Source organism: Diorhabda sublineata, chromosome 9, assembly GCF_026230105.1.
Source record: "Diorhabda sublineata isolate icDioSubl1.1 chromosome 9, icDioSubl1.1, whole genome shotgun sequence".
Lineage (NCBI taxonomy): Eukaryota > Metazoa > Arthropoda > Insecta > Coleoptera > Chrysomelidae > Diorhabda > Diorhabda sublineata.
This window is the reverse complement of record NC_079482.1, coordinates 18,099,417-18,118,533: the sequence shown is the minus strand read 5'-3', so window position 1 is coordinate 18,118,533 and position 19,117 is coordinate 18,099,417. Positions and strand designations below refer to the sequence as shown.

Here is a 19,117-nt window from a genome sequence, read left to right as displayed (position 1 = left end):
TAATTAAAGAAGCACTTCATTTACTATGTTGTAACCTTAACATGACGTTGTCATATTGTTGGTATATTTCATATCATAGCAGAAACAGTAATGGTTTCTTGTTTACTTCTATTCAGAAATAACATACCCCTTAAAAAATAATTACTTTGGTGAGTTGCGTCACATCTACGATATAAGAGAAAAACTTTAATTTAACCGACAGAAAACTGACTAAAAGTCTTAGAACAAGAGTTGTATCAGCATATAAGTCACCATTGGTAGGTATGTTTCAATATTAGGTCAGCAATTGGGGACGAGAAAATTTTGTGAGCGTCCCAAATATTGAGAACTAATAATAAACATTACGAAAGGAGATTCTAGAAGCTAAGAACTGAAAATTGTTAAAGAGCTCTAAATTCCAGGGTTAGTAGGTTCAAACAAACAGTTAGCTGTGGTATAAGTTTGAAAAAACAAGTTTTTATCTTTCAATAACTGTAATACTTAGCACTCTAATCATTTAGAGCCCATTCAAAGCTGCATCAATTCGTTGACCAAAATCTCGTACAGGAGGCTTGAACAATTGATAAGCAATTAAACAAAAATCAATTTTCTGATCACGTTTATAAAGAAACAAAATATTTTATTAAGAAGATACCATCATTTAAGGTTGATAAGGTTACTATGATGATGTTTACATAGGCAATATAGTTGTTAAACAGGAGAAACAAAATAGGTCCTAGTATTGAGCCTTGAAGCACTCCACATTCTATTGGCTTGCAAGAAGACATCGTTGTATCAACCCTTTCAAGCTGACTTCTCATGGTAAGGTATAACTAAACCATGTGAGAGGTGTTCCCCTGAAACCGTAGTACTGCAATTTGTTGATAAAAATATTATGCCTTAGATAAATAATAAAAAGATGTTGCAGTGGAGTGATGGTTATTTAGGCTGGAGTAAACATTAATTTAGGAGGGAGAATATATGTGCACATCATATGTGCATCTGTTACTTAAAAATCCATATTGGTAGTAGTAAATATTTTCTATTTAAACAGAATTGATAAAAGCCTTTTGACCAATATTTCAATATTCTTAGATAACGTGGGAAAAATTGCAATTGGGTGTTATGAAAAATTATCAGAGAAATCAAACTGTCTGGGAGCTTTTATCGAAAACTCTCGTCGAAATATTTTTACTAATTCACGTAAAGCAAATTTTATACAAAAACCTTTCTCATCAATCAATCATTAATTAATGAAATCGCATAAGAACCCATTCGGTAATTTTGTGTTTATCGCGAACAGACAGAAAGACGTGGCAGAAAACTATTAGTTTTTTATAATATGTAGGTAATAATTAATTATTAGCATATTTCTTCAATTTCTTTGAGCTTCTAAATGTTCTTGATTTTAGGTCTCTTCTGTTTCAAAATTAGTTTTTTTAAAGAAAGATAAAATTGACGTTTCGACTTTTCTTTTAGTCATTATCAAAATATGATATTGACACTGACAATTTGTCTATTTATATTAATTAATAGATCACCTACATCATGAACATCAAACTAAGAATAAAATCTAAATAGAAATTTGTTCTAATAAATAATTTAAGTAAAATTTATAGTTCTATTTTGTAAATTCTAAAAAAACTACAAATAATTCAATTCATTAAGTATTGCTACATATTAGAGATGTAAGGAATGAGGAAAAATCAATTTGTCTTATTAGAACAAATTTATGTTTTGATTTTATTAATTAATATAAATGCGCAAATTGTCAATGCCAATATCATATTTTTAACTTAGACTTAAAGAAAATTTGAAACGTCAATTTCATCTTCCTTTCAAAAATTATTGAAAAAAAACTAATTTTAAGACAGAAAGACCTAAAATCGAGAACATTTAGAAACATTAATAATTTATTTATAGATTTTCCGGTAATTTAGTCTCACTCAAGAAATAATTCACGCCAATATTATCATGGAATCATATTCAAACACCATAATTCCATTACTTAGTTAATATTAATTTTCTGGAACGTTGATGATATTCACACTGAACACACCGTTTACAATACCTCTACACCAACACTCACAATTACACTGTTTGACACAAAATCATTAAATTATCTGAAGACGGCAACTTGGTTATCGAAACGCACATCAGACAGTATAATTGTGCTGGTCTAGTAGTAGTGTAAACAGTGTATTCAGTACAACTGGTTATTAAATTTTATTGTCTAAAAGTCCTCTTTTGATATCTTTGTCATCAAAACTTTGGTTTTCTATATGAAATTTTGAATATCTCTAAGTACATATTTGAGATGATGCTACAAACCATTAATTTCCAATGAAGTTTTCAATTTATGTCAATATTGATACGAATTGATCACAAATAATTGTAATTATAAACATCCAATTATCTAATAACGTAAAATTAAATATCCTGAAGAACCATGATCATAGAATAACCATAGAACCAAATGGTAAATGGAATTTGATTAAATTTTATCTATAACACTAGTTTAATCATTTTCACAATCATTATACTTCCAAACAAATGTTTATAAATGTACCAACCTACCTTCATTAAACCTGGAAGTGTTAGCAGAAATATTCTAGCACGCCATATTTTTTTTTCAACCAAATATTTTTTTTCACTTACCCTACATGGTTAACTTATTTTGAATATTCGTTAATTCTTAATCATTGTCCAATGTTTTGCTTCAAATATAAATAAAGTGTCGAAAATAAAATGCAAACAAAGTTCTGTTTTTTTTTTGTTATATTTGTAGACAATTAATATTTTCCAAAAAGAGAAGACCTATCGTAAAAAGTGCACATCTTCATTATTTTGGATTTCCTAATGTGCACCATGATAAAAAGTCTTTTATGAAAACTGTACTTGAATTTTACATTGGAAATATCTTCTATTCCCAATTCTTCACGTTAATTCCAGTCAAAATATATTAGAAGATGACAATAGAAGTGATGTTGAAGTTGAAGATAATCAAGTTGAATTATCAAGATCCAAAGTAGTACTTCTTTATAACGGTTACAAAAATGATATTTCCAACATCAAATTCGAAAAGTACCTTGTCCTAAAACAAAAGTAAGTTTACTTAGAATATTTGAAAAGAGAACGGAAATACAAAAGAACTTCTATGGAGAGCGCGCAGCGTCCTCAGAGTCATCGGTTTGTTATTAACTGCAAAAGGTGGATATACCAAATACTCCCCGGAGGAGCGTTTTGATTAAAATTAAAAAATTTTTAAATAACATCTCTCAGGAGTTAATTTTGATCTGTAACCATCTTCTTAATTCTTTTTCTGTTGGTCTGTTATCTACATAAACAATAATCAATAACTTAAAGTTGAGATATAGGAAATAAACTAGTGTAAGTATTAAGTGCTTTGTTAGTATTTTCTATTGGTTTAGAAAAATTCTCAAGGAGACATTTGTTAGTTATACGATTGGAGCTATAAAAATGAGTTATGGAAATTGCCATATGGTCTATAAACAGTGAAAGTAAATATTTAAGGAATCGATACCAACTTCTAAAACAATTCATCAAGAAGAATTATGATTCTTAATTTTGCAAATTGTTTTCTTACGCAAACTTCCAACATCGCCAATAATGTTTGCTAAACAACACTCCCTGTTTGAAGTCATTTTTTCTATATGACAAAGTAAATTGAAGGTAACTGTTTTATCACCGGCTTTATACACTATATTGACTTTTATCACAAATATTGAGTCTTGAAGGTAATTCATGTTTATGTAAATTTAGAAGCTCATTTCTGATAATATATAAATTTACATTAAACACTATACAGTTGATTATATTGTCGATCACATTAGCAAAAAAAATAATTACTATTTTATTCCCTCCATATGTCAGTATCCCTTTCATATGCTTTATTATTTTGATCTTCAACCGATTCACCTCGCTCTTGAGTAGTTTGAAATTAATCGACAAAAAGGTGATTAAAGTTGATTATTGATAATGAATTTTCATATTGCGAATAGAGTTTCGTACGCAGAAGTGCTAAAAATGTTTAATCCAGCGAAATCTAAAGCGGTCAAAGGTTTACTTTAGCCATTTGTCAACAAATTTGAGTTCATCACAACGGATAAGGCAGCGGAATGAAAGAAAATCAATTTAGTTTATCCTTAAATTGATTTGTCGACTGTTGAAATTTTTGTGTTGAATGAAACAAGTTGTAACACTTTGAATAATTGCTTGGGTATGAAATGAGATATCGCATCTAAGTGTCGAAAGAACGTTGACTAATAGCAGTTACTAACAACGTATCCGTTACGGGGCCTAGTTGCTGAAATATAGGGTGCTCAAAATTTTAAATCAAAATCAAAAATTCTCCATAAATCAAGAACGAATCAATTTTTGTTGCAAATTTGCTGAGAAATAGAGAGATAAAAATGACAACTAGCCCTGACAGCGCGCCTATGGTAAAATTTTTCAAAAGTTTGTTCATGTCAAATATTACTTTAATAAGGAGCATATTGGTCACCAAATTTGAAAAAAAGGCGTTCATGATTTATGGCAAATTTTTGCTTTATGTCAGCAACTATAAGGGTTCGTATTCCTATATCAAAATGAATCATTTATTAAAATCTCTCTATGGGAGAGCGTTGTCGGTCGAATATAGAAACACCCTGTATAACTAATGAATTCAGATTCAATATTCATAAAATTTATTTTATATAGTGATGAAACATGTGTTTTGACCCGTCTATTGGGGAAAATGGTACTGCAAAATATTTGAATTTGAATTTAACTTGATGCAAATTTTACTGTTCGACATTTAAAATATCACATTTAAGAAATAAATTCCTAAACAGTCTCACAAAATATCGCATAATATAGAAAATCCCGATAGGTTAATGGCGAATGTCTGTATTTATAAATCCATTGCATGATGGACATATATAATTCGAAATGGTCATCAATGATCGCCAATAATGGATCAATAAAAGTTGTAATCCATTACTATAGTATACAGATGGTTCCAAGCTAGCACAAAGATTTGTATTGGGCAATTTTAGATCATAATGAAAGCTCTCTATACCACCATTGAATTACTCACTAATTTTCAGTTAGATTTGCTAGAAAACATATTTATAGCTAAAGCTACTAAATACATATCCAAGTTAGTGTGAGAGTATCAATATCTGAAAACATTAGCTGAAAGAAACAAAATAATACTTAATAAGACTACTAGGTCACTAAGGTATACCAGGCAATGAGGCTAACAACCTGGCCAAAAAGGGGGCAACGACCCTATTTTTTCAACCAAAGCCAACTGTAACCTTTTGAGATGTCACATCAACAACGAACTGATTAGATGGCTAAAAAATCAGATAGAGTCTCAGTGGAAAAACATTCCAGGACTAAGAAAAACCAAAATATTCATAACCATATCAGCTAAAAAGTCTAAGGAGCTTCTCGAAATATCCAAAAACGTCAAATTCCACTTTAAGACGATAGGTAGGCAGAAGACGACAACTATAGATTCTGTAAACAATTCATAGAGAAAGAAAAGCATCAACTCTGCGAATGTTCAGCCTATTTTAGCAATAGACTTAACTTGAGCAAATTCAAGATATTTTAATAAAATCAGATCCTATCAGACATTGTTTAGTTGCTCAATTCTCATTGAGAAAGCAGTTGTTAGACTTAAATGTGTTTTCTTAACTTTGCTTCAGAATTTCACCTATTTTGAAGGCATAATCTCGTGTCTTATAGCTGCAGGAGCTCTGAATGAGGTGGATAAAGTCGCTCATTTATTGTTGACGGTACCAAAGTCACATGAGGGTGTTATTACTGCTTTTGAAAGCAGAAAATCAAATGATCATGACCTTAAAACCAAATTATTGGACCATAAAGTTAAAAATTAATCACACCAAGCTGCTAGTTGCTAAAAGACCAGTTCCACTTTGTTAACTACGGAACCTAGTGGAATATAGATTTAGCAACCTCTATATTTTATTTTTGTTTTGAGACCCATTTCATTATGTTAACAACTGAGCTCTCATTCTTTTAACATAAAAAGAGTAATAGCATATTTTCGCTCCCTCACTAGTAACTTTGTGATAAAAATCCCAAAATATTACAAGTAATGCCTTACTCACAGCCTTATTATTAATATAAAGTGTCGACAACAATAAATCACAGAAAATTGAAACAGCGAAGCGTAGCGTCAACACTTTCAACTCCAAAATGAGTGAACGGAAACAAATTGTTATCTAACTTATAATAAATATTCGTGGTCATTCCCTTATGAAAATTTTACTTGCAGAATACATCCTTGAATTTAAATAAGTATAGAATATTAATTTGTGAGTAGTAAAACATCAACTTTTATCGCACGTTTTGCTCCAAATAACATGTCAATAGAAGCTGTGTAATTAACAATTCTCATTCGGCGGAAATTTAAATATGGCTGAAAATAAATAGCTTAAAAAAATAATCATCGTAGCTTTCCTCCATAAATAGTCTTAATCAAGGTTCGAATATTCAATATAAAAGTAGAGTTGTTCTCATTTGACACGAAATGTTTCATGTGACTGATTTAATAATAATAAAGTCATCAACGTTATTATAACTAATGACTATGAAGTTTGGTTTGTAAAAAATATTTCAAATAAAAATAATAAATTGATCAATTAATAAATTAAGAACAAAGTCTGAGCATAGGTAAGACATGACTAAATATACAACAGAGAGAGAGGAAGAGGTTCTTAGGTTTTTTGTGGTTAGGATGAGGATGTGCTTCATGTGAATTACAGAATTTGTTATATTTCGCCCTGTAGGGCTGGAGTTGTTATGATGCTACATATAATAGGACAAGAAACAAAATTTAGTAAAAGACAACATAACAAAAGATATTTGTACAACAAAATATTGTTTTTAGTAGTATTTTGATGGAGAAAATAATATCCATATTCACAAACATCAGAATCTCTCAACATCCAACTTTAACAGTATTTTTCAACAACGTCGCCTTTATTCTTGGCTCTATAACCGTAAAATGGAAGTATAAGGGATCCTCAACAAATGCCAAAGAGTGGTGTGTAAATAGTTTTTGATGAACTACCAAAGCTACTCTCTATTGAGGGTATTTCAAAAAAGGTGATTTCATCTGTAGGATAGATACAGAAAACATTTCACATTTTCTACGACTTTGCCGCCACTACTGGCAACATTGTATTTAAATTTTATACGAATATGTTTCCAAAACTGATACATTCAATGAAATTGTTCTTATGTCTGGCTCTTATTGAGTACCCTGTAACTAGGTTCGTACCAAGTAGTATTGAACATAACTTGTTCAATATTTATTAAGCAAAATTTCAAGTCCAAAAGGCAGGTACTCTTGATAAAACTCAATACTATGTACCGTTTTTGGAATATTTTTATTTGAAAATTATTAATTAAAAGTTTTTTTTCGTTTTCGTTTTTTGTAACGTTTAACAAAATTCCAGTCTTATCAGTATGGGACTCAAACTGTTGTTTGTTTAATACTAAGGCCCTCAATAGCTGAGTACCCATAATTATTTAACTTTGAATTTCACACGGCAATAGTATTTTCTCTGAGTTTTCCATGGAAAACTGTCATTCATTGCTAGTTATGACGTTGAGTTAATGATAATTACATTTCTGAAACCTTGTTATTTGTTAAATTAGATGTTGTCAATCAAAATGTACCCAATTTTTGAATATAATACCATGTTATTAACCTTAGGCAAGTGTTTACGAAACTCCAGTGCAGCTGTTACGCGTTATACAGAAAAGAAATTCTGGTAGAAGAACAAGAACCACAAGAACAACAAGAACCATTAATAAGGAAAATATGGTTTAAATTTTGTTGTTAAAATCCAATAGTTAGCGTAAGTGATATGGCAAGACAAACAATTACGTTTTCAAGTACTTCGAGGATACTTGAAGAGCAACAGCAACATTCTTGTCATTACAGACAAGTCCAAGAGCTTTAGCCAGACGATCTACCGGTTAGAGTGGATTTTTGTTAAATATTCCAAGAAAGGACAACTCTCAATCCAAATGTATTCTTTTTACGGACGAGACCACTATTTGTGTGTTGAGAATCCACGTGTCAAAAGGGTATAACTTTACCAACACTTATTTAAAGTTGATGTTTGGGCAGCAGCTTTAGATCACAAATTAATAGGTTATCACATTCTATCTGGATATTTAAATGGCGAAGATCTCTATTTTTTATGCACGATGGAGCTCCACCGCACTTTTATAGAAGGCGTGATTGGTTGAGTGACCATTTTCCGAATCCATGGATTGGTAGAGGTGAAGAAACTCCGATTCATTGCTCTCCTCGGTCATGCGATTTTAATCCTTTGAATTACACAGTTTGGTCGCATTTTTAATACCACAGAGATAAACTCACCTCATAACTGACTTCCAACCGTTTAGAAGATCAATGGATTCTTTAGAAAAATGGATTGACTTGTGAAAACGGAGGACATTATAAACACCTACTCTATTGAATTCTATTTCATGTTATTAGGCTTTTTCAAATTCTCATCTTCTGATTTTTTATTTAATTAATACATTTATCATTACTTCATACCAGCATCGGTTATTACTTTACAATTTTCAAATCAAAATATTTCAAAAACGGTACACAGTTTCGAGTTTTATCAAGACTAAATTTTTGGTGGAAGCTCAAAAAAATTATATTTTAGTTCACTTGAAATTAAATTTTGCTCAATAAATCTAATATTGAGAAAGTTATACTCAATACCTCTTTGTACGAACCGTCTAACTAGTGCCATCTATGAGAGCGCCATGTTTCTCTAAACATAACATAAAGAAAATGGTTTTCGATTTTGGTTAAATATGGAGGAACAAAAACTTTGTACGTTAAATAAACATTATTTTCCTACTGAGAAAAGCAATATGAAAAGAAAGCTATGAAAATCTTTTAACCAAACCAGTATGCAATATTTTGTATAAACAATTGCATATTAAAAAACTATCTACAATGTGGGTGTCGCGATTGCTTAAGGGTGAAAGAAGGTTTGTTCGCATTAAAAACATGATACACAATCAGTCGATATGTCACAGCATATGAAACTTGGCTACGTCATTATAATCCAGATACAAAAATAACAGTCGTGCTCCAAAGAGAGCAAAAACCGTCTTTTCGACAAATAACGTCTTAACCATATTGTTTTGTGATTTTAAAAGAGTAATCTCCATAATTTAGATAAAAGGGTTGAAAAATAATAAACCAATGCTGATTTACTAAATCTTTCTGGTACCGAGCTTAAGAGAAAATGACTGCGGTTATTGAAAAAGTAGTTGTATTCTATTACGACAATACTTCTACTCATTCGTCCACAATTTTTGCAAAAAAAGTTGGTGAATTGCGTTACGATTCACTACCTCATCTGCTATATTGATCTAGTTTTTATTTCCAAACATAAAGACTAGACTAAGTGGATAAAGTTGAAATTGAATTTAAGATTTTTTTCAAATTTATTAAGTTCATTATAACTATTTCATTGAAAATTTACTTTTCCTTCAAATTACCCCGGTATATTTAATTCGTGGTTAGGAAGCGTCTTTCGAATATCTCGTTCGTAAAACGTAGAGAAAAGATCTAAGTAAACACAGACACCATTTGCGACAATGTATTGGTAAGAAACAAGTGTAAAATTACGATTCTTTATAGTCTAATAAACTCCAATTCTAGTTTAATTGCAGAATAAGAATAGAGAATTTTACAGTAATTTCATTTCCCTAGTAACCACATCAAACTAAGATATTGTCAGTCTATAAACTTTTGAACAGACACTCTTTGTAATAATACACTAGGATAATTAGTGACAGGAAGCATAAATGGCTTATATTTGTGTTGATATGTATTCTATAGTGCTATTAAGGTTGTCTCGTCTGGATTGGTGAAATTTTGCGCAGTCAATTATTAGGTGTTTTACAGTAAGTTATTTATTACATAGATCACATTGTGGGGATCCACTTTTGGTAATTGATTAAATACGTGTAAACTTAGTGTGGCCTATTCGTAACCTAGTTAATTCAATTTTCGCTGATTGACTGCGGCCAGGATTTCACTTCCGTAGTTTCACATCGCGTAGTTTCGATTCCGATGTTTACTACTCGTTTTGCACTTATGTTTTAAGTAGTGATTTTGTTGTAAACCACCGTTTGCACTTCACTCGCGGTTTCACTAATTACTGCTTGTCGACCATTGGGGTCGGCTTCTTCGTTTCCTCATAGGCCAGTATGAGAAGAAATCCAAAGTTTTTCCACACAATTTTTCATTTGTTGTAACTGTGATAATTCGACTTCAATTTAGAGTGCTATTGGGTGCTATTGGGTTAAATGGATTGAGTTAAGACAGTCTGTTATTATAATGGAACTTTAAATATTTTTTGTTTTTACGTGAATAAGTGTTTGCAGAATAGCGTAGAGCTCTCCAATACAGCATCTTTATTTTCGAAGTAAAATATACAGATCCATGCAAAACCGCCGACGGCGTAGGCACACTTCAATTTGTGCTACCTAAAACAAGCAACGTCTATACTATCCATATAATTAGTCAACTTAATCTTACACACCCCATAGCATTCCAAATTAAAGTCGTCAAATCACAGTTATCACAAATAAATAATTGGATTTTGGATTCCTGCTCATACTGGCAAATAATAAAGCTATGGACTCTTATAAACGCCGTCGGCCGCCTACAACGTCACGCCGTACCCCCGCGTCTTGATGCTTATTACAGAAATGTACTGTTGTCGTCTTTTTCCTACTCTGACGTTGACATGTAGACACTGAGGTGCCATTAAAACACTTTACGCCGCGTCGCTAGTTATTTCGAACCATTGCAGCATAAACGTCGTATCTGGCGTCGGTACAAAATGTGTAAATTCAATATTGATAATTATAAATTCTAATTATGGTTGAATAATTCCAATATTATTGTGCATTATCCAAGCAACTTTTTCTTCAGGTGATATGAGCTTAGTATGCCTTTTGCATGGTAGTTTTATTATACAGTGCTTTTCAGATAAAAGTATCCACCTTTAATAACTTTTGTAATACTGGTATTTAGAAAAAATCCAAAAACACGTCAATTTATGTTGGAAGGGGCAAGCATTATGGCTTATTTAAACTTACTGGAAAAGCCACCCCCTCACCCCTAGCTGCATCCCCTTTATTTTTTTTAATTACTTTTCATATTTTTTATGTAAAATTTGGATACTCCTCTTTGAGCTGATTTCAAAAATGTATAATACTTGTAGGTTAAAGTGGTTAGTTTATGAGATAAACAATTTTTCTTTTAAGAGCACAAATTTTACTTATTATTTACTTTCACCTTATTTGCCTGTACTAAGATGGGTTGTACAGCAGTTCAAACTCTCTAATCTTTTTAACTGTGCTATTTATTATGAAGTTACAAGAAGTGTTCAAAATGAGTACCATTCACTTCCATACAATGGTATAATCTATTTTGAAATGCCTCTCTGACATTGCTTAATACGGCTGGATTTAATTGTCGACATTCATTTTATATCCTCTCTCGTAAATCATCCAGAGATTCTGATTGGGTAGCATAAACTTTTGTTTTTAAATACCCCCATAAAAAGAAGTCTAGGGGTGTTAAATCCGGTGACCTAGGTGGCCACTCCATCATCTGCCCCCTTCTACCTATCCATCGAGCGGGGAATGTTTCGTTTAAAAATTGTCGGACAGGCATAGCATAGTGTGGGGGAGCTCCGTCTTGTTGAAATACCATTAAATCTTCGGAAAGGTTATCATCATTTTCTATTATTGTTGTAATACGTGGGTCAACCCCTTCCCTGAGTAACTCAAGATATGATTCACCATTTAAATTTCCTTTGATGAAGAAAGGTCCGACAATGTGGTCACCACACCAAACGTTTAACTTTTGGGGATGTTGTGTATGGAATTCACGCATAATATGTGGATCACTTTCAGCCCAATATCTACAATTATGCCTACTTACTAAGCCATTTAATGACCATGAGCATTCATCAGAAAAGCAAATATTGTTTAACAATTGTGGATTGTTATTGATAATTTGCGTCATTGATTCGCAAAACTCTAGACGACGATCAAAATCATCTTCATTCAACTCGTGCACCAACTTAACTTTGTATGGGTGGTACTTGAATTTATGTAGAACTCGGAAAACTGTAGAAGATGAAACACCGATCGCTCTACTTATTGTTGACAACGATTGGGGTTGTTGAGCCTCTAAGCTGACTTGCCCTAAAATTGCCACTTGGATTGCTTCGTTATTTACGAGTCCCTCTCGCTTATGCACTTTATTGCAAACAGACCCTGTTGTGGTAAATTTCTCCATCAGTTGAATTACATACTTATGAGTTGCATGTCTTCCGTCAGCTAATTCGTTAAAAATTCTAGCAGCAGCTCTTGCACAATTATTATTTTGGTAGTATAAACCTACAATTTCAATTCTTTCTTGCAAAGAGTAAACCATTTCAGAGAAACAAAATAAATAATGTATCATCAAATTACACTATCAATAGTGACTACAAATTCTAGTTGACAATGTCAAACTTTAATAAAAAGTAGAGTTTTTTGTTGTTTGGATTTTTTAAGTAGAATAAATAGCACAGTTAAAAAGATTAAAGAGTTTGAACTGTTGTACAACCCATTTTAGTACAGGCAAATAAGGTGAAAGTAAATAATAAGTAAAATTTGTGCTCTTAAAAGAAAAATTGTTTATCTCATAAACTAACCACTTTAACCTACAAGTATTATACATTTTTGAAATCAGCTCAAAGAGGAGTATCCAAATTTTACATAAAAAATATGACAAGTAATTTAAAAAAATAAAGGGGATGCTGCTAGGGGTGAGGGGGTGGCTTTTCCAGTAAGTTTAAATAAGCCATAATGCTTGCCCCTTCCAACATAAATTGACGTGTTTTTGGATTTTTTCTAAATACCAGTATTACAAAAGTTATTAAAGGTGGATACTTTTATCTGAAAAGCACTGTATAATCCCGCACAAGCTCTACGATATGTTTGAATTGTTCTTATTTGACATGAAAATATCAAATTTAGTATTGTTATCTTTCAAGTATTTCATTTACAAAATTTGGAAGCATTATTCTTTCTGCGTCTTCATAAATAATCGGCACCTTGTTGCTATGAGTTTTCTTCGTATGCGGTCGTCTTGTGTCTCCTCTTCAAGTAACACAAGCATCGCCAAAAGTGTGGAATGCTAACACTGTTTGTCGACTACTGTTGTGTACAAGACGTCTTCGTTCGCGTATGAGATGTATTGATCGCTGGCGTTCAGATGTCGATCGGAACGTTCACGTTCAAGTCAGACGCCGCATACAGCATTTAATAGGAGACCGAGGCCGAGGAAACGAAGAAGCCAACCACAAGGCTCGACAAACAGTGATTTGTGAAACGTCGAGTGAATTGTAATAATTGTAATAACTGTCAATGATTTGATATCGGTTAATTCAGCGGTTCCCAAAATGTGCGCGATGCTCCGCTCGGTGCTGGCTCAGCGAGGAGACAACTTATCAGTGTTGCCAATGTAGTTTGGCAAATTTAGTCACTTATCAAGAAAAAATTACCCACCATTATTGAACTTATTACTTTATTACCGATAGTCAGCCATTGGAGGCTGGTATTCAAAATTGCGAATGGCGAAATGCGATTAAAGGAATCTCTTTCAAATTTATATTTACACTGTTTTAAATTTTTTTATAAAAGGGAGTTGGGTTTTTTCTAATGTTTGTTTCAAATAGATTTTTTGGCAGTAAGTCATGTATTATTACAGCCCTTGTATGTAGTTAAATGTTATTTCTTGACCTCTGTAAGAACAAGGTAAACCTAGTAAACTTTATCAGCAATTAAATAATCTATGAGAAAAGTGATTATTCGAAGTGAGCTGCCAAGCCATGTACCACTGAAAGGGAGCTGAGGGTTAAAAATATTTGGAACCTCTGGGTTAGTTAATTGTGATCGTGTCAAAATTTTAATATTATTTATCTGCCGTAGCTTTCAAAAATACCCAATTAACAGATGAGAAACATATTTATTTGAGTATAGTGGATCTGTATTATAATAATATTATAATGAGTTATTTGTAGAGAAATGAAAAGGCATAATTTAGTTTGATAAATCACTTTGAGAAAACTAATAGAGACAAAACTTGCTGGCACTAAAAAACTGATCTCATATACCAAGTCTCCTCCCCTTAGTCTTGAAATGGTTATCCTCTACTAGAGTAGAGGATAACCACTAGTCAAACAACACACATCTGCCGAACTTACTCTTTCGGGTGCTTCATCTTATTTAAAATATCTTGATAAGAAATTCTAGAAGCAAATTTGGTTTGATCTACTTGATTGACTAAAGCTGAAATAAAGAATGTGGAACTCAATCCTCCAAAGAGGTATATTTAGCTGCTAAAACTCAGTACCTACAAAATGAGTATTTTCCCTTGTTATGTCGAAAAAAATTCGATCTACTAGAAAAAAATGATACAGTCTTGATTGGGAATCTTCGAAATATAACCACTTTTGTATATAATCATCTCATTGTTTTTTTTTTGATATTTCAGGTTATTTGGAACAAGGCCTTCTAGTAACCAATCCGCAGAAACTCAGGGCGCACTATCTCCAATCAAAATCTTGGCGAACAGACATTTTGTGCGTCATTCCTACAGATTTAACTTATTTTTGGTGGGCCCCTAATGAGTGTGATCTAAAAGTGCCGTGCCCGGTAATAGTGCGACTCAACAGACTGTTTAAATTACCAAGATTATGGGAATGGTTTGAAAGAACAGAAACAGATACAAACTACCCGAACGTTTTCAGAATTTGCAAAGTGGTACTCGCTATCCTAGTGTTGATACATTGGAACGCATGTTTATACTTTGCCATTAGTTATTTTATAGGCTTTGGGTCAGACAATTGGGTCTATAATTTAAATGGACCGCAGAATGCTTCTTTGACTAGACAATATATTTATAGTTTTTATTGGTCAACTTTGACTCTGACTACTATCGGTGAAACCCCAGTGCCTGAAAACGATGCCGAGTACTTGTTCGTTGTCGCGGATTTCTTGGCAGGAGTCTTGATTTTTGCTACTATTGTCGGTAAGTAATATTTGATATAACTTATGTGTAAACTTGAGTTTTATAACAAAGAAATACATATTTTTTAGAAAATATGTACTAAAATTTTGAAATATACAACAATATACACAATATGTATGCTTCTTTGTATATCTGTACCCTTACAGAAGCTCTTATAAATACTTTTGTCATGTTGTTAATTAAATTATTAACCAGTGGGAAATGATTTCTTATCTCCTTGAGTCAGTGAATTTAAATTGGAATAAAATACTTTTGAATTTGTTACTGCTTTTGCCATGTATGTAGCAGCGTCGGTAAACATTAACACAACTTAAACGGTACAGCATTCGGTAAAACCATGTTTAAATACATGAATAAATCTACAAAGCGTGTCTCATAAGTAATGTCGGTTTTTATATGTGAAAATTTCGTCGAAACTTGTTGATACTAGTCTATATATCTATTGAGAGTACCTTACTTTCTTTTGATCATTCTCTCTTTGATTATTCACAATAAGAAGGACCAGGATGAATCTGTAATTCATGTATTGTTAAGTCATTATTGGGACAACCGTGATATCAAGGGAAACATATGAAAATGAAAGGTAATTATGAGCGAATGCCATGGCGTTTGTTCAATCGTTTTAATAGTGAAGATTTGAAGATATTTAAAATCATTAGGTAAGATGTATGAAAGTTGTCGAATAGTGCTACATGCATTAATAGAGATTCAAACGAAACAAGTAGAGGTGTGTAAACAGCTCCTTGTCCTGCCAAAAAATGATCCTTCTCATCGCAAGAAACAATGTGTCTCCATTTTTATAGTTCTTCCAATATCAATTGCAGAAGATAGTTATGCTAGGAAAAATAAATAGTTCATAAATACGCACGGCACTCATACCAAATTACCAAATGAAAAAATTCGGTAAACATCTAACAAACCGGCAGTCCACGTGGACTCTGTTTACCAATGAAAACATCGAATCGTAAAGATAAATGCATTTCTATTGGCCGAAGCTGTATGTACACAATTTTTTCGAAATATTCCATCCAAAAAGTCTGCGATAAGCAGTGGAGTGGCTTGGTGAGATTAATTTAATTCATAAATTTCTTTTAATAAATAGAAATATGGCGTTCTTTAGACCTTGGATGTATGAAGATAATGCACAGTGTAATCACAATAAAGACAGGTATGAATTTAATAATAAAGATCTAGATATACAAACACAGCAAGTTATTTTAAATATATTCGAATGTTTAAAAAAGGAAAATATTCAGTAATCTGATAATGCAATCATAATAAGAATTGCTGAATCAACCAGAGTAAATAAGTTTTCCATTTATCGAGAAGTCACGAATCAGTTGACAAAGCTACTCAAGATTTTATACGAAGGACATTTATAGTTTATATAAGGAGTAGAGGGTTGCGACAGTACTACAGCAAAAGGTAGCAGATTATCCAGAATACAATTATACCAGTTTAGAAACATCAGGTCAAATTTTGTCAGCATATGGTTTTAATCACAAAAAACTGAATAAACGGATGCCAATAACCGAATCGTCAAGGATCGTTTGATGGCAACAATATCATTTGCGACAGATAAAAGACTACCATAGTTCTAATAGACACATAATTTATCTAGATGAAAAATGGTTTGACAGACACGATGTAGTAAATTTCGGTTGGGTTGACAATAGTAAAAATTAATGTTTGAATGTGCCAAATTCTAAATGAAAACTCATAATAATACACGCTGGAAGCAATGCTTTATTAATATATGCTAAAAAAATTTATGAAAATAATAAATTTATAAAATAAGGTATCTATGGTAGATCAAACACAATTCGAACTTGTTGTATGTCTGATGGAATTATGAAGTTTAATGTACTTCCATATCATTCCAGACGGTCGAGTAATCAATGCCGAGGTATACAGTGAATATCTGATGCGAATGTATGAGGTTTTATGCGGAGAAATATCTAGGTTGAGTTAACCGAAAGCGAGCTCTTTTACAAGACAATGCTAAACAACATTCTAATAAAGTTACATGGAATCAGATCTAAGAACCTGGTGGTACTAAACTCCTACCACAACCAGCATCTAGTCCGGACATTGCACCGTTAGATCACTATTTATTCAGAATCTTGGCGAAATTCTTACGGAGGGAAAAATTCTAGCCCAAAGGAAATGTTAAAAATGCAATGCGACTATTTTTTGTATTCGTGCCGATAGAATGGTTTCACCAACTTCTCGAAGAGTTTGCTGAACGTTGGAATACAATCATAGAATATGATGTGATTTAACCTCGCATATTAAGGCTTTATATTTTTATGTCTGATTAATAAACAAAGTGAACATAAGGCACCCCCACATTATTTGTTTTATATCTAACTCTTTCACGGCAACAAAGAAGGGTTACGTTGAGAAATGCCCAATCTGAGTATCTAGTACTTCTATGAATCTTCAAAAAAATTAGATAAATGTTAGTTACTAGGACCTATATCAATTAATTTTTTATTTTATGAAAAAATTCCGAAAACAATATATTTTGAATTTGTTGAAAAATACTTACCACTACCACAAGGTTTACAAAAAAAATGTTCACCATGAAACTAGAGTTAGTGTTGAAGTTTTTGACAATGTTTAGAGAAATTACATGCGGGAAGTTTTCGAAGTAGTTGTTTCATCTCTATCCATGATGTTTTATTGGTGGAAAATCAGGATTACTAGTAGTCCGTTCCAAAAGTGGAACACCGAATTCTTCTATCCATTTTAAGGCTCTTTTAGACCTGTTGAAATTCCCAACTGTCAAATTTAATCCCATAGACTGTGGAAGTAAGTAATTTGAATAGGACTTTTCATTTGTATTTGAAATTTCTTCAATAATATGTCTTCTACAAAACCATCCAATCCAACCTCTTCACTCCATTTTATTACATCCAACTGATGAGAATCTGCTTTTTTCCATTTTAATGTTTTTCTCTATTTTATAGTTTGTATTCAATTTTATGCAAAAACGTTTGATTATTTTGAGGGTTTAAATAAACTCTTTATTATTTGTGATATTATGAACTTTCAATAACCTCGATGCTCATTTATTATTATTTGTAAATATATTCACGACTTCTCTGCAAAATCCCAGAATAGCAACGTTTTAAAACGATAAAAACAATTTTTGCATCAATAAATCATCTTAACAGATGTTGAATTGCTTTTGTGATAGTTATCTCTATAATTATTTGTAATTTTCAAAAGCTGCCATAATTAAATAAATAAATGAACAAGCATGTAAGCTTGGCTATTTCCTAATTGTGAGAAGAGCCAATTCAAATGGGAAGTGGCTCATATATATATGTGTATATATTGCTGTGTACAAATGTCATGCGGGTGTATTTACACACAATCGGCTCTTAACAACAAAACGACTCTATTCAGAAGACAGGGTACACGATAAAGGCTGAAAATGAGTTGTTTAAACCGTAATTATATGAGCGCTGTTCCTGCATTGTTTACTTCAATTCAATGGACAAAACTAAAAAAATTGGTTTTAGTGACAGCTTAAAATATAAAACAGCCAATTTATAGTACCATTTCTGCTTTTGTTCGATTTATAATGATGTCAGCATTAGTCTACTCAGGTCTAACAAATAAAAAATGAAATTAGTCATGTTTGTTTGTGTTTGCCGAATGAAATAGATATAAGGACAATAATTATATTGTCATTTTGATGTCGAATTACTAATCGTTGATTATATTAATTTTTGAGTGAAATAGAAATTGATGTTTCAATAACATGTCTCCATAATAATAGCTATAGAACATAAATTATGTAGTTGAAGTTAACCCTCACTGTAATTCTTGAAATGCATCGTTAAACCAATAATAAGAGTTATTAGAGTAGAAACAAGTATATAATGACTCATGAATAGCAGAATATGAGACAATTTGTACGACGATAGTAGTTGACTAGTGCTT

General features: G+C 32.0%; 1 protein-coding gene across 1 annotated transcript in view; it reads left to right on the top strand.

Moving 5' to 3' along the window:
• The window catches only part of LOC130448631 (cyclic nucleotide-gated cation channel subunit A), an 83,685-nt gene that overhangs the window by 15,532 nt on the left and 49,036 nt on the right, over nucleotides 1-19,117 (top strand). Inside the window, exon 4 of the mRNA XM_056786072.1 lies at nucleotides 14,627-15,163. Coding sequence (XP_056642050.1) covers nucleotides 14,627-15,163 — 537 coding nt within the window. The remainder of the gene's footprint in view (nucleotides 1-14,626; nucleotides 15,164-19,117) is intronic.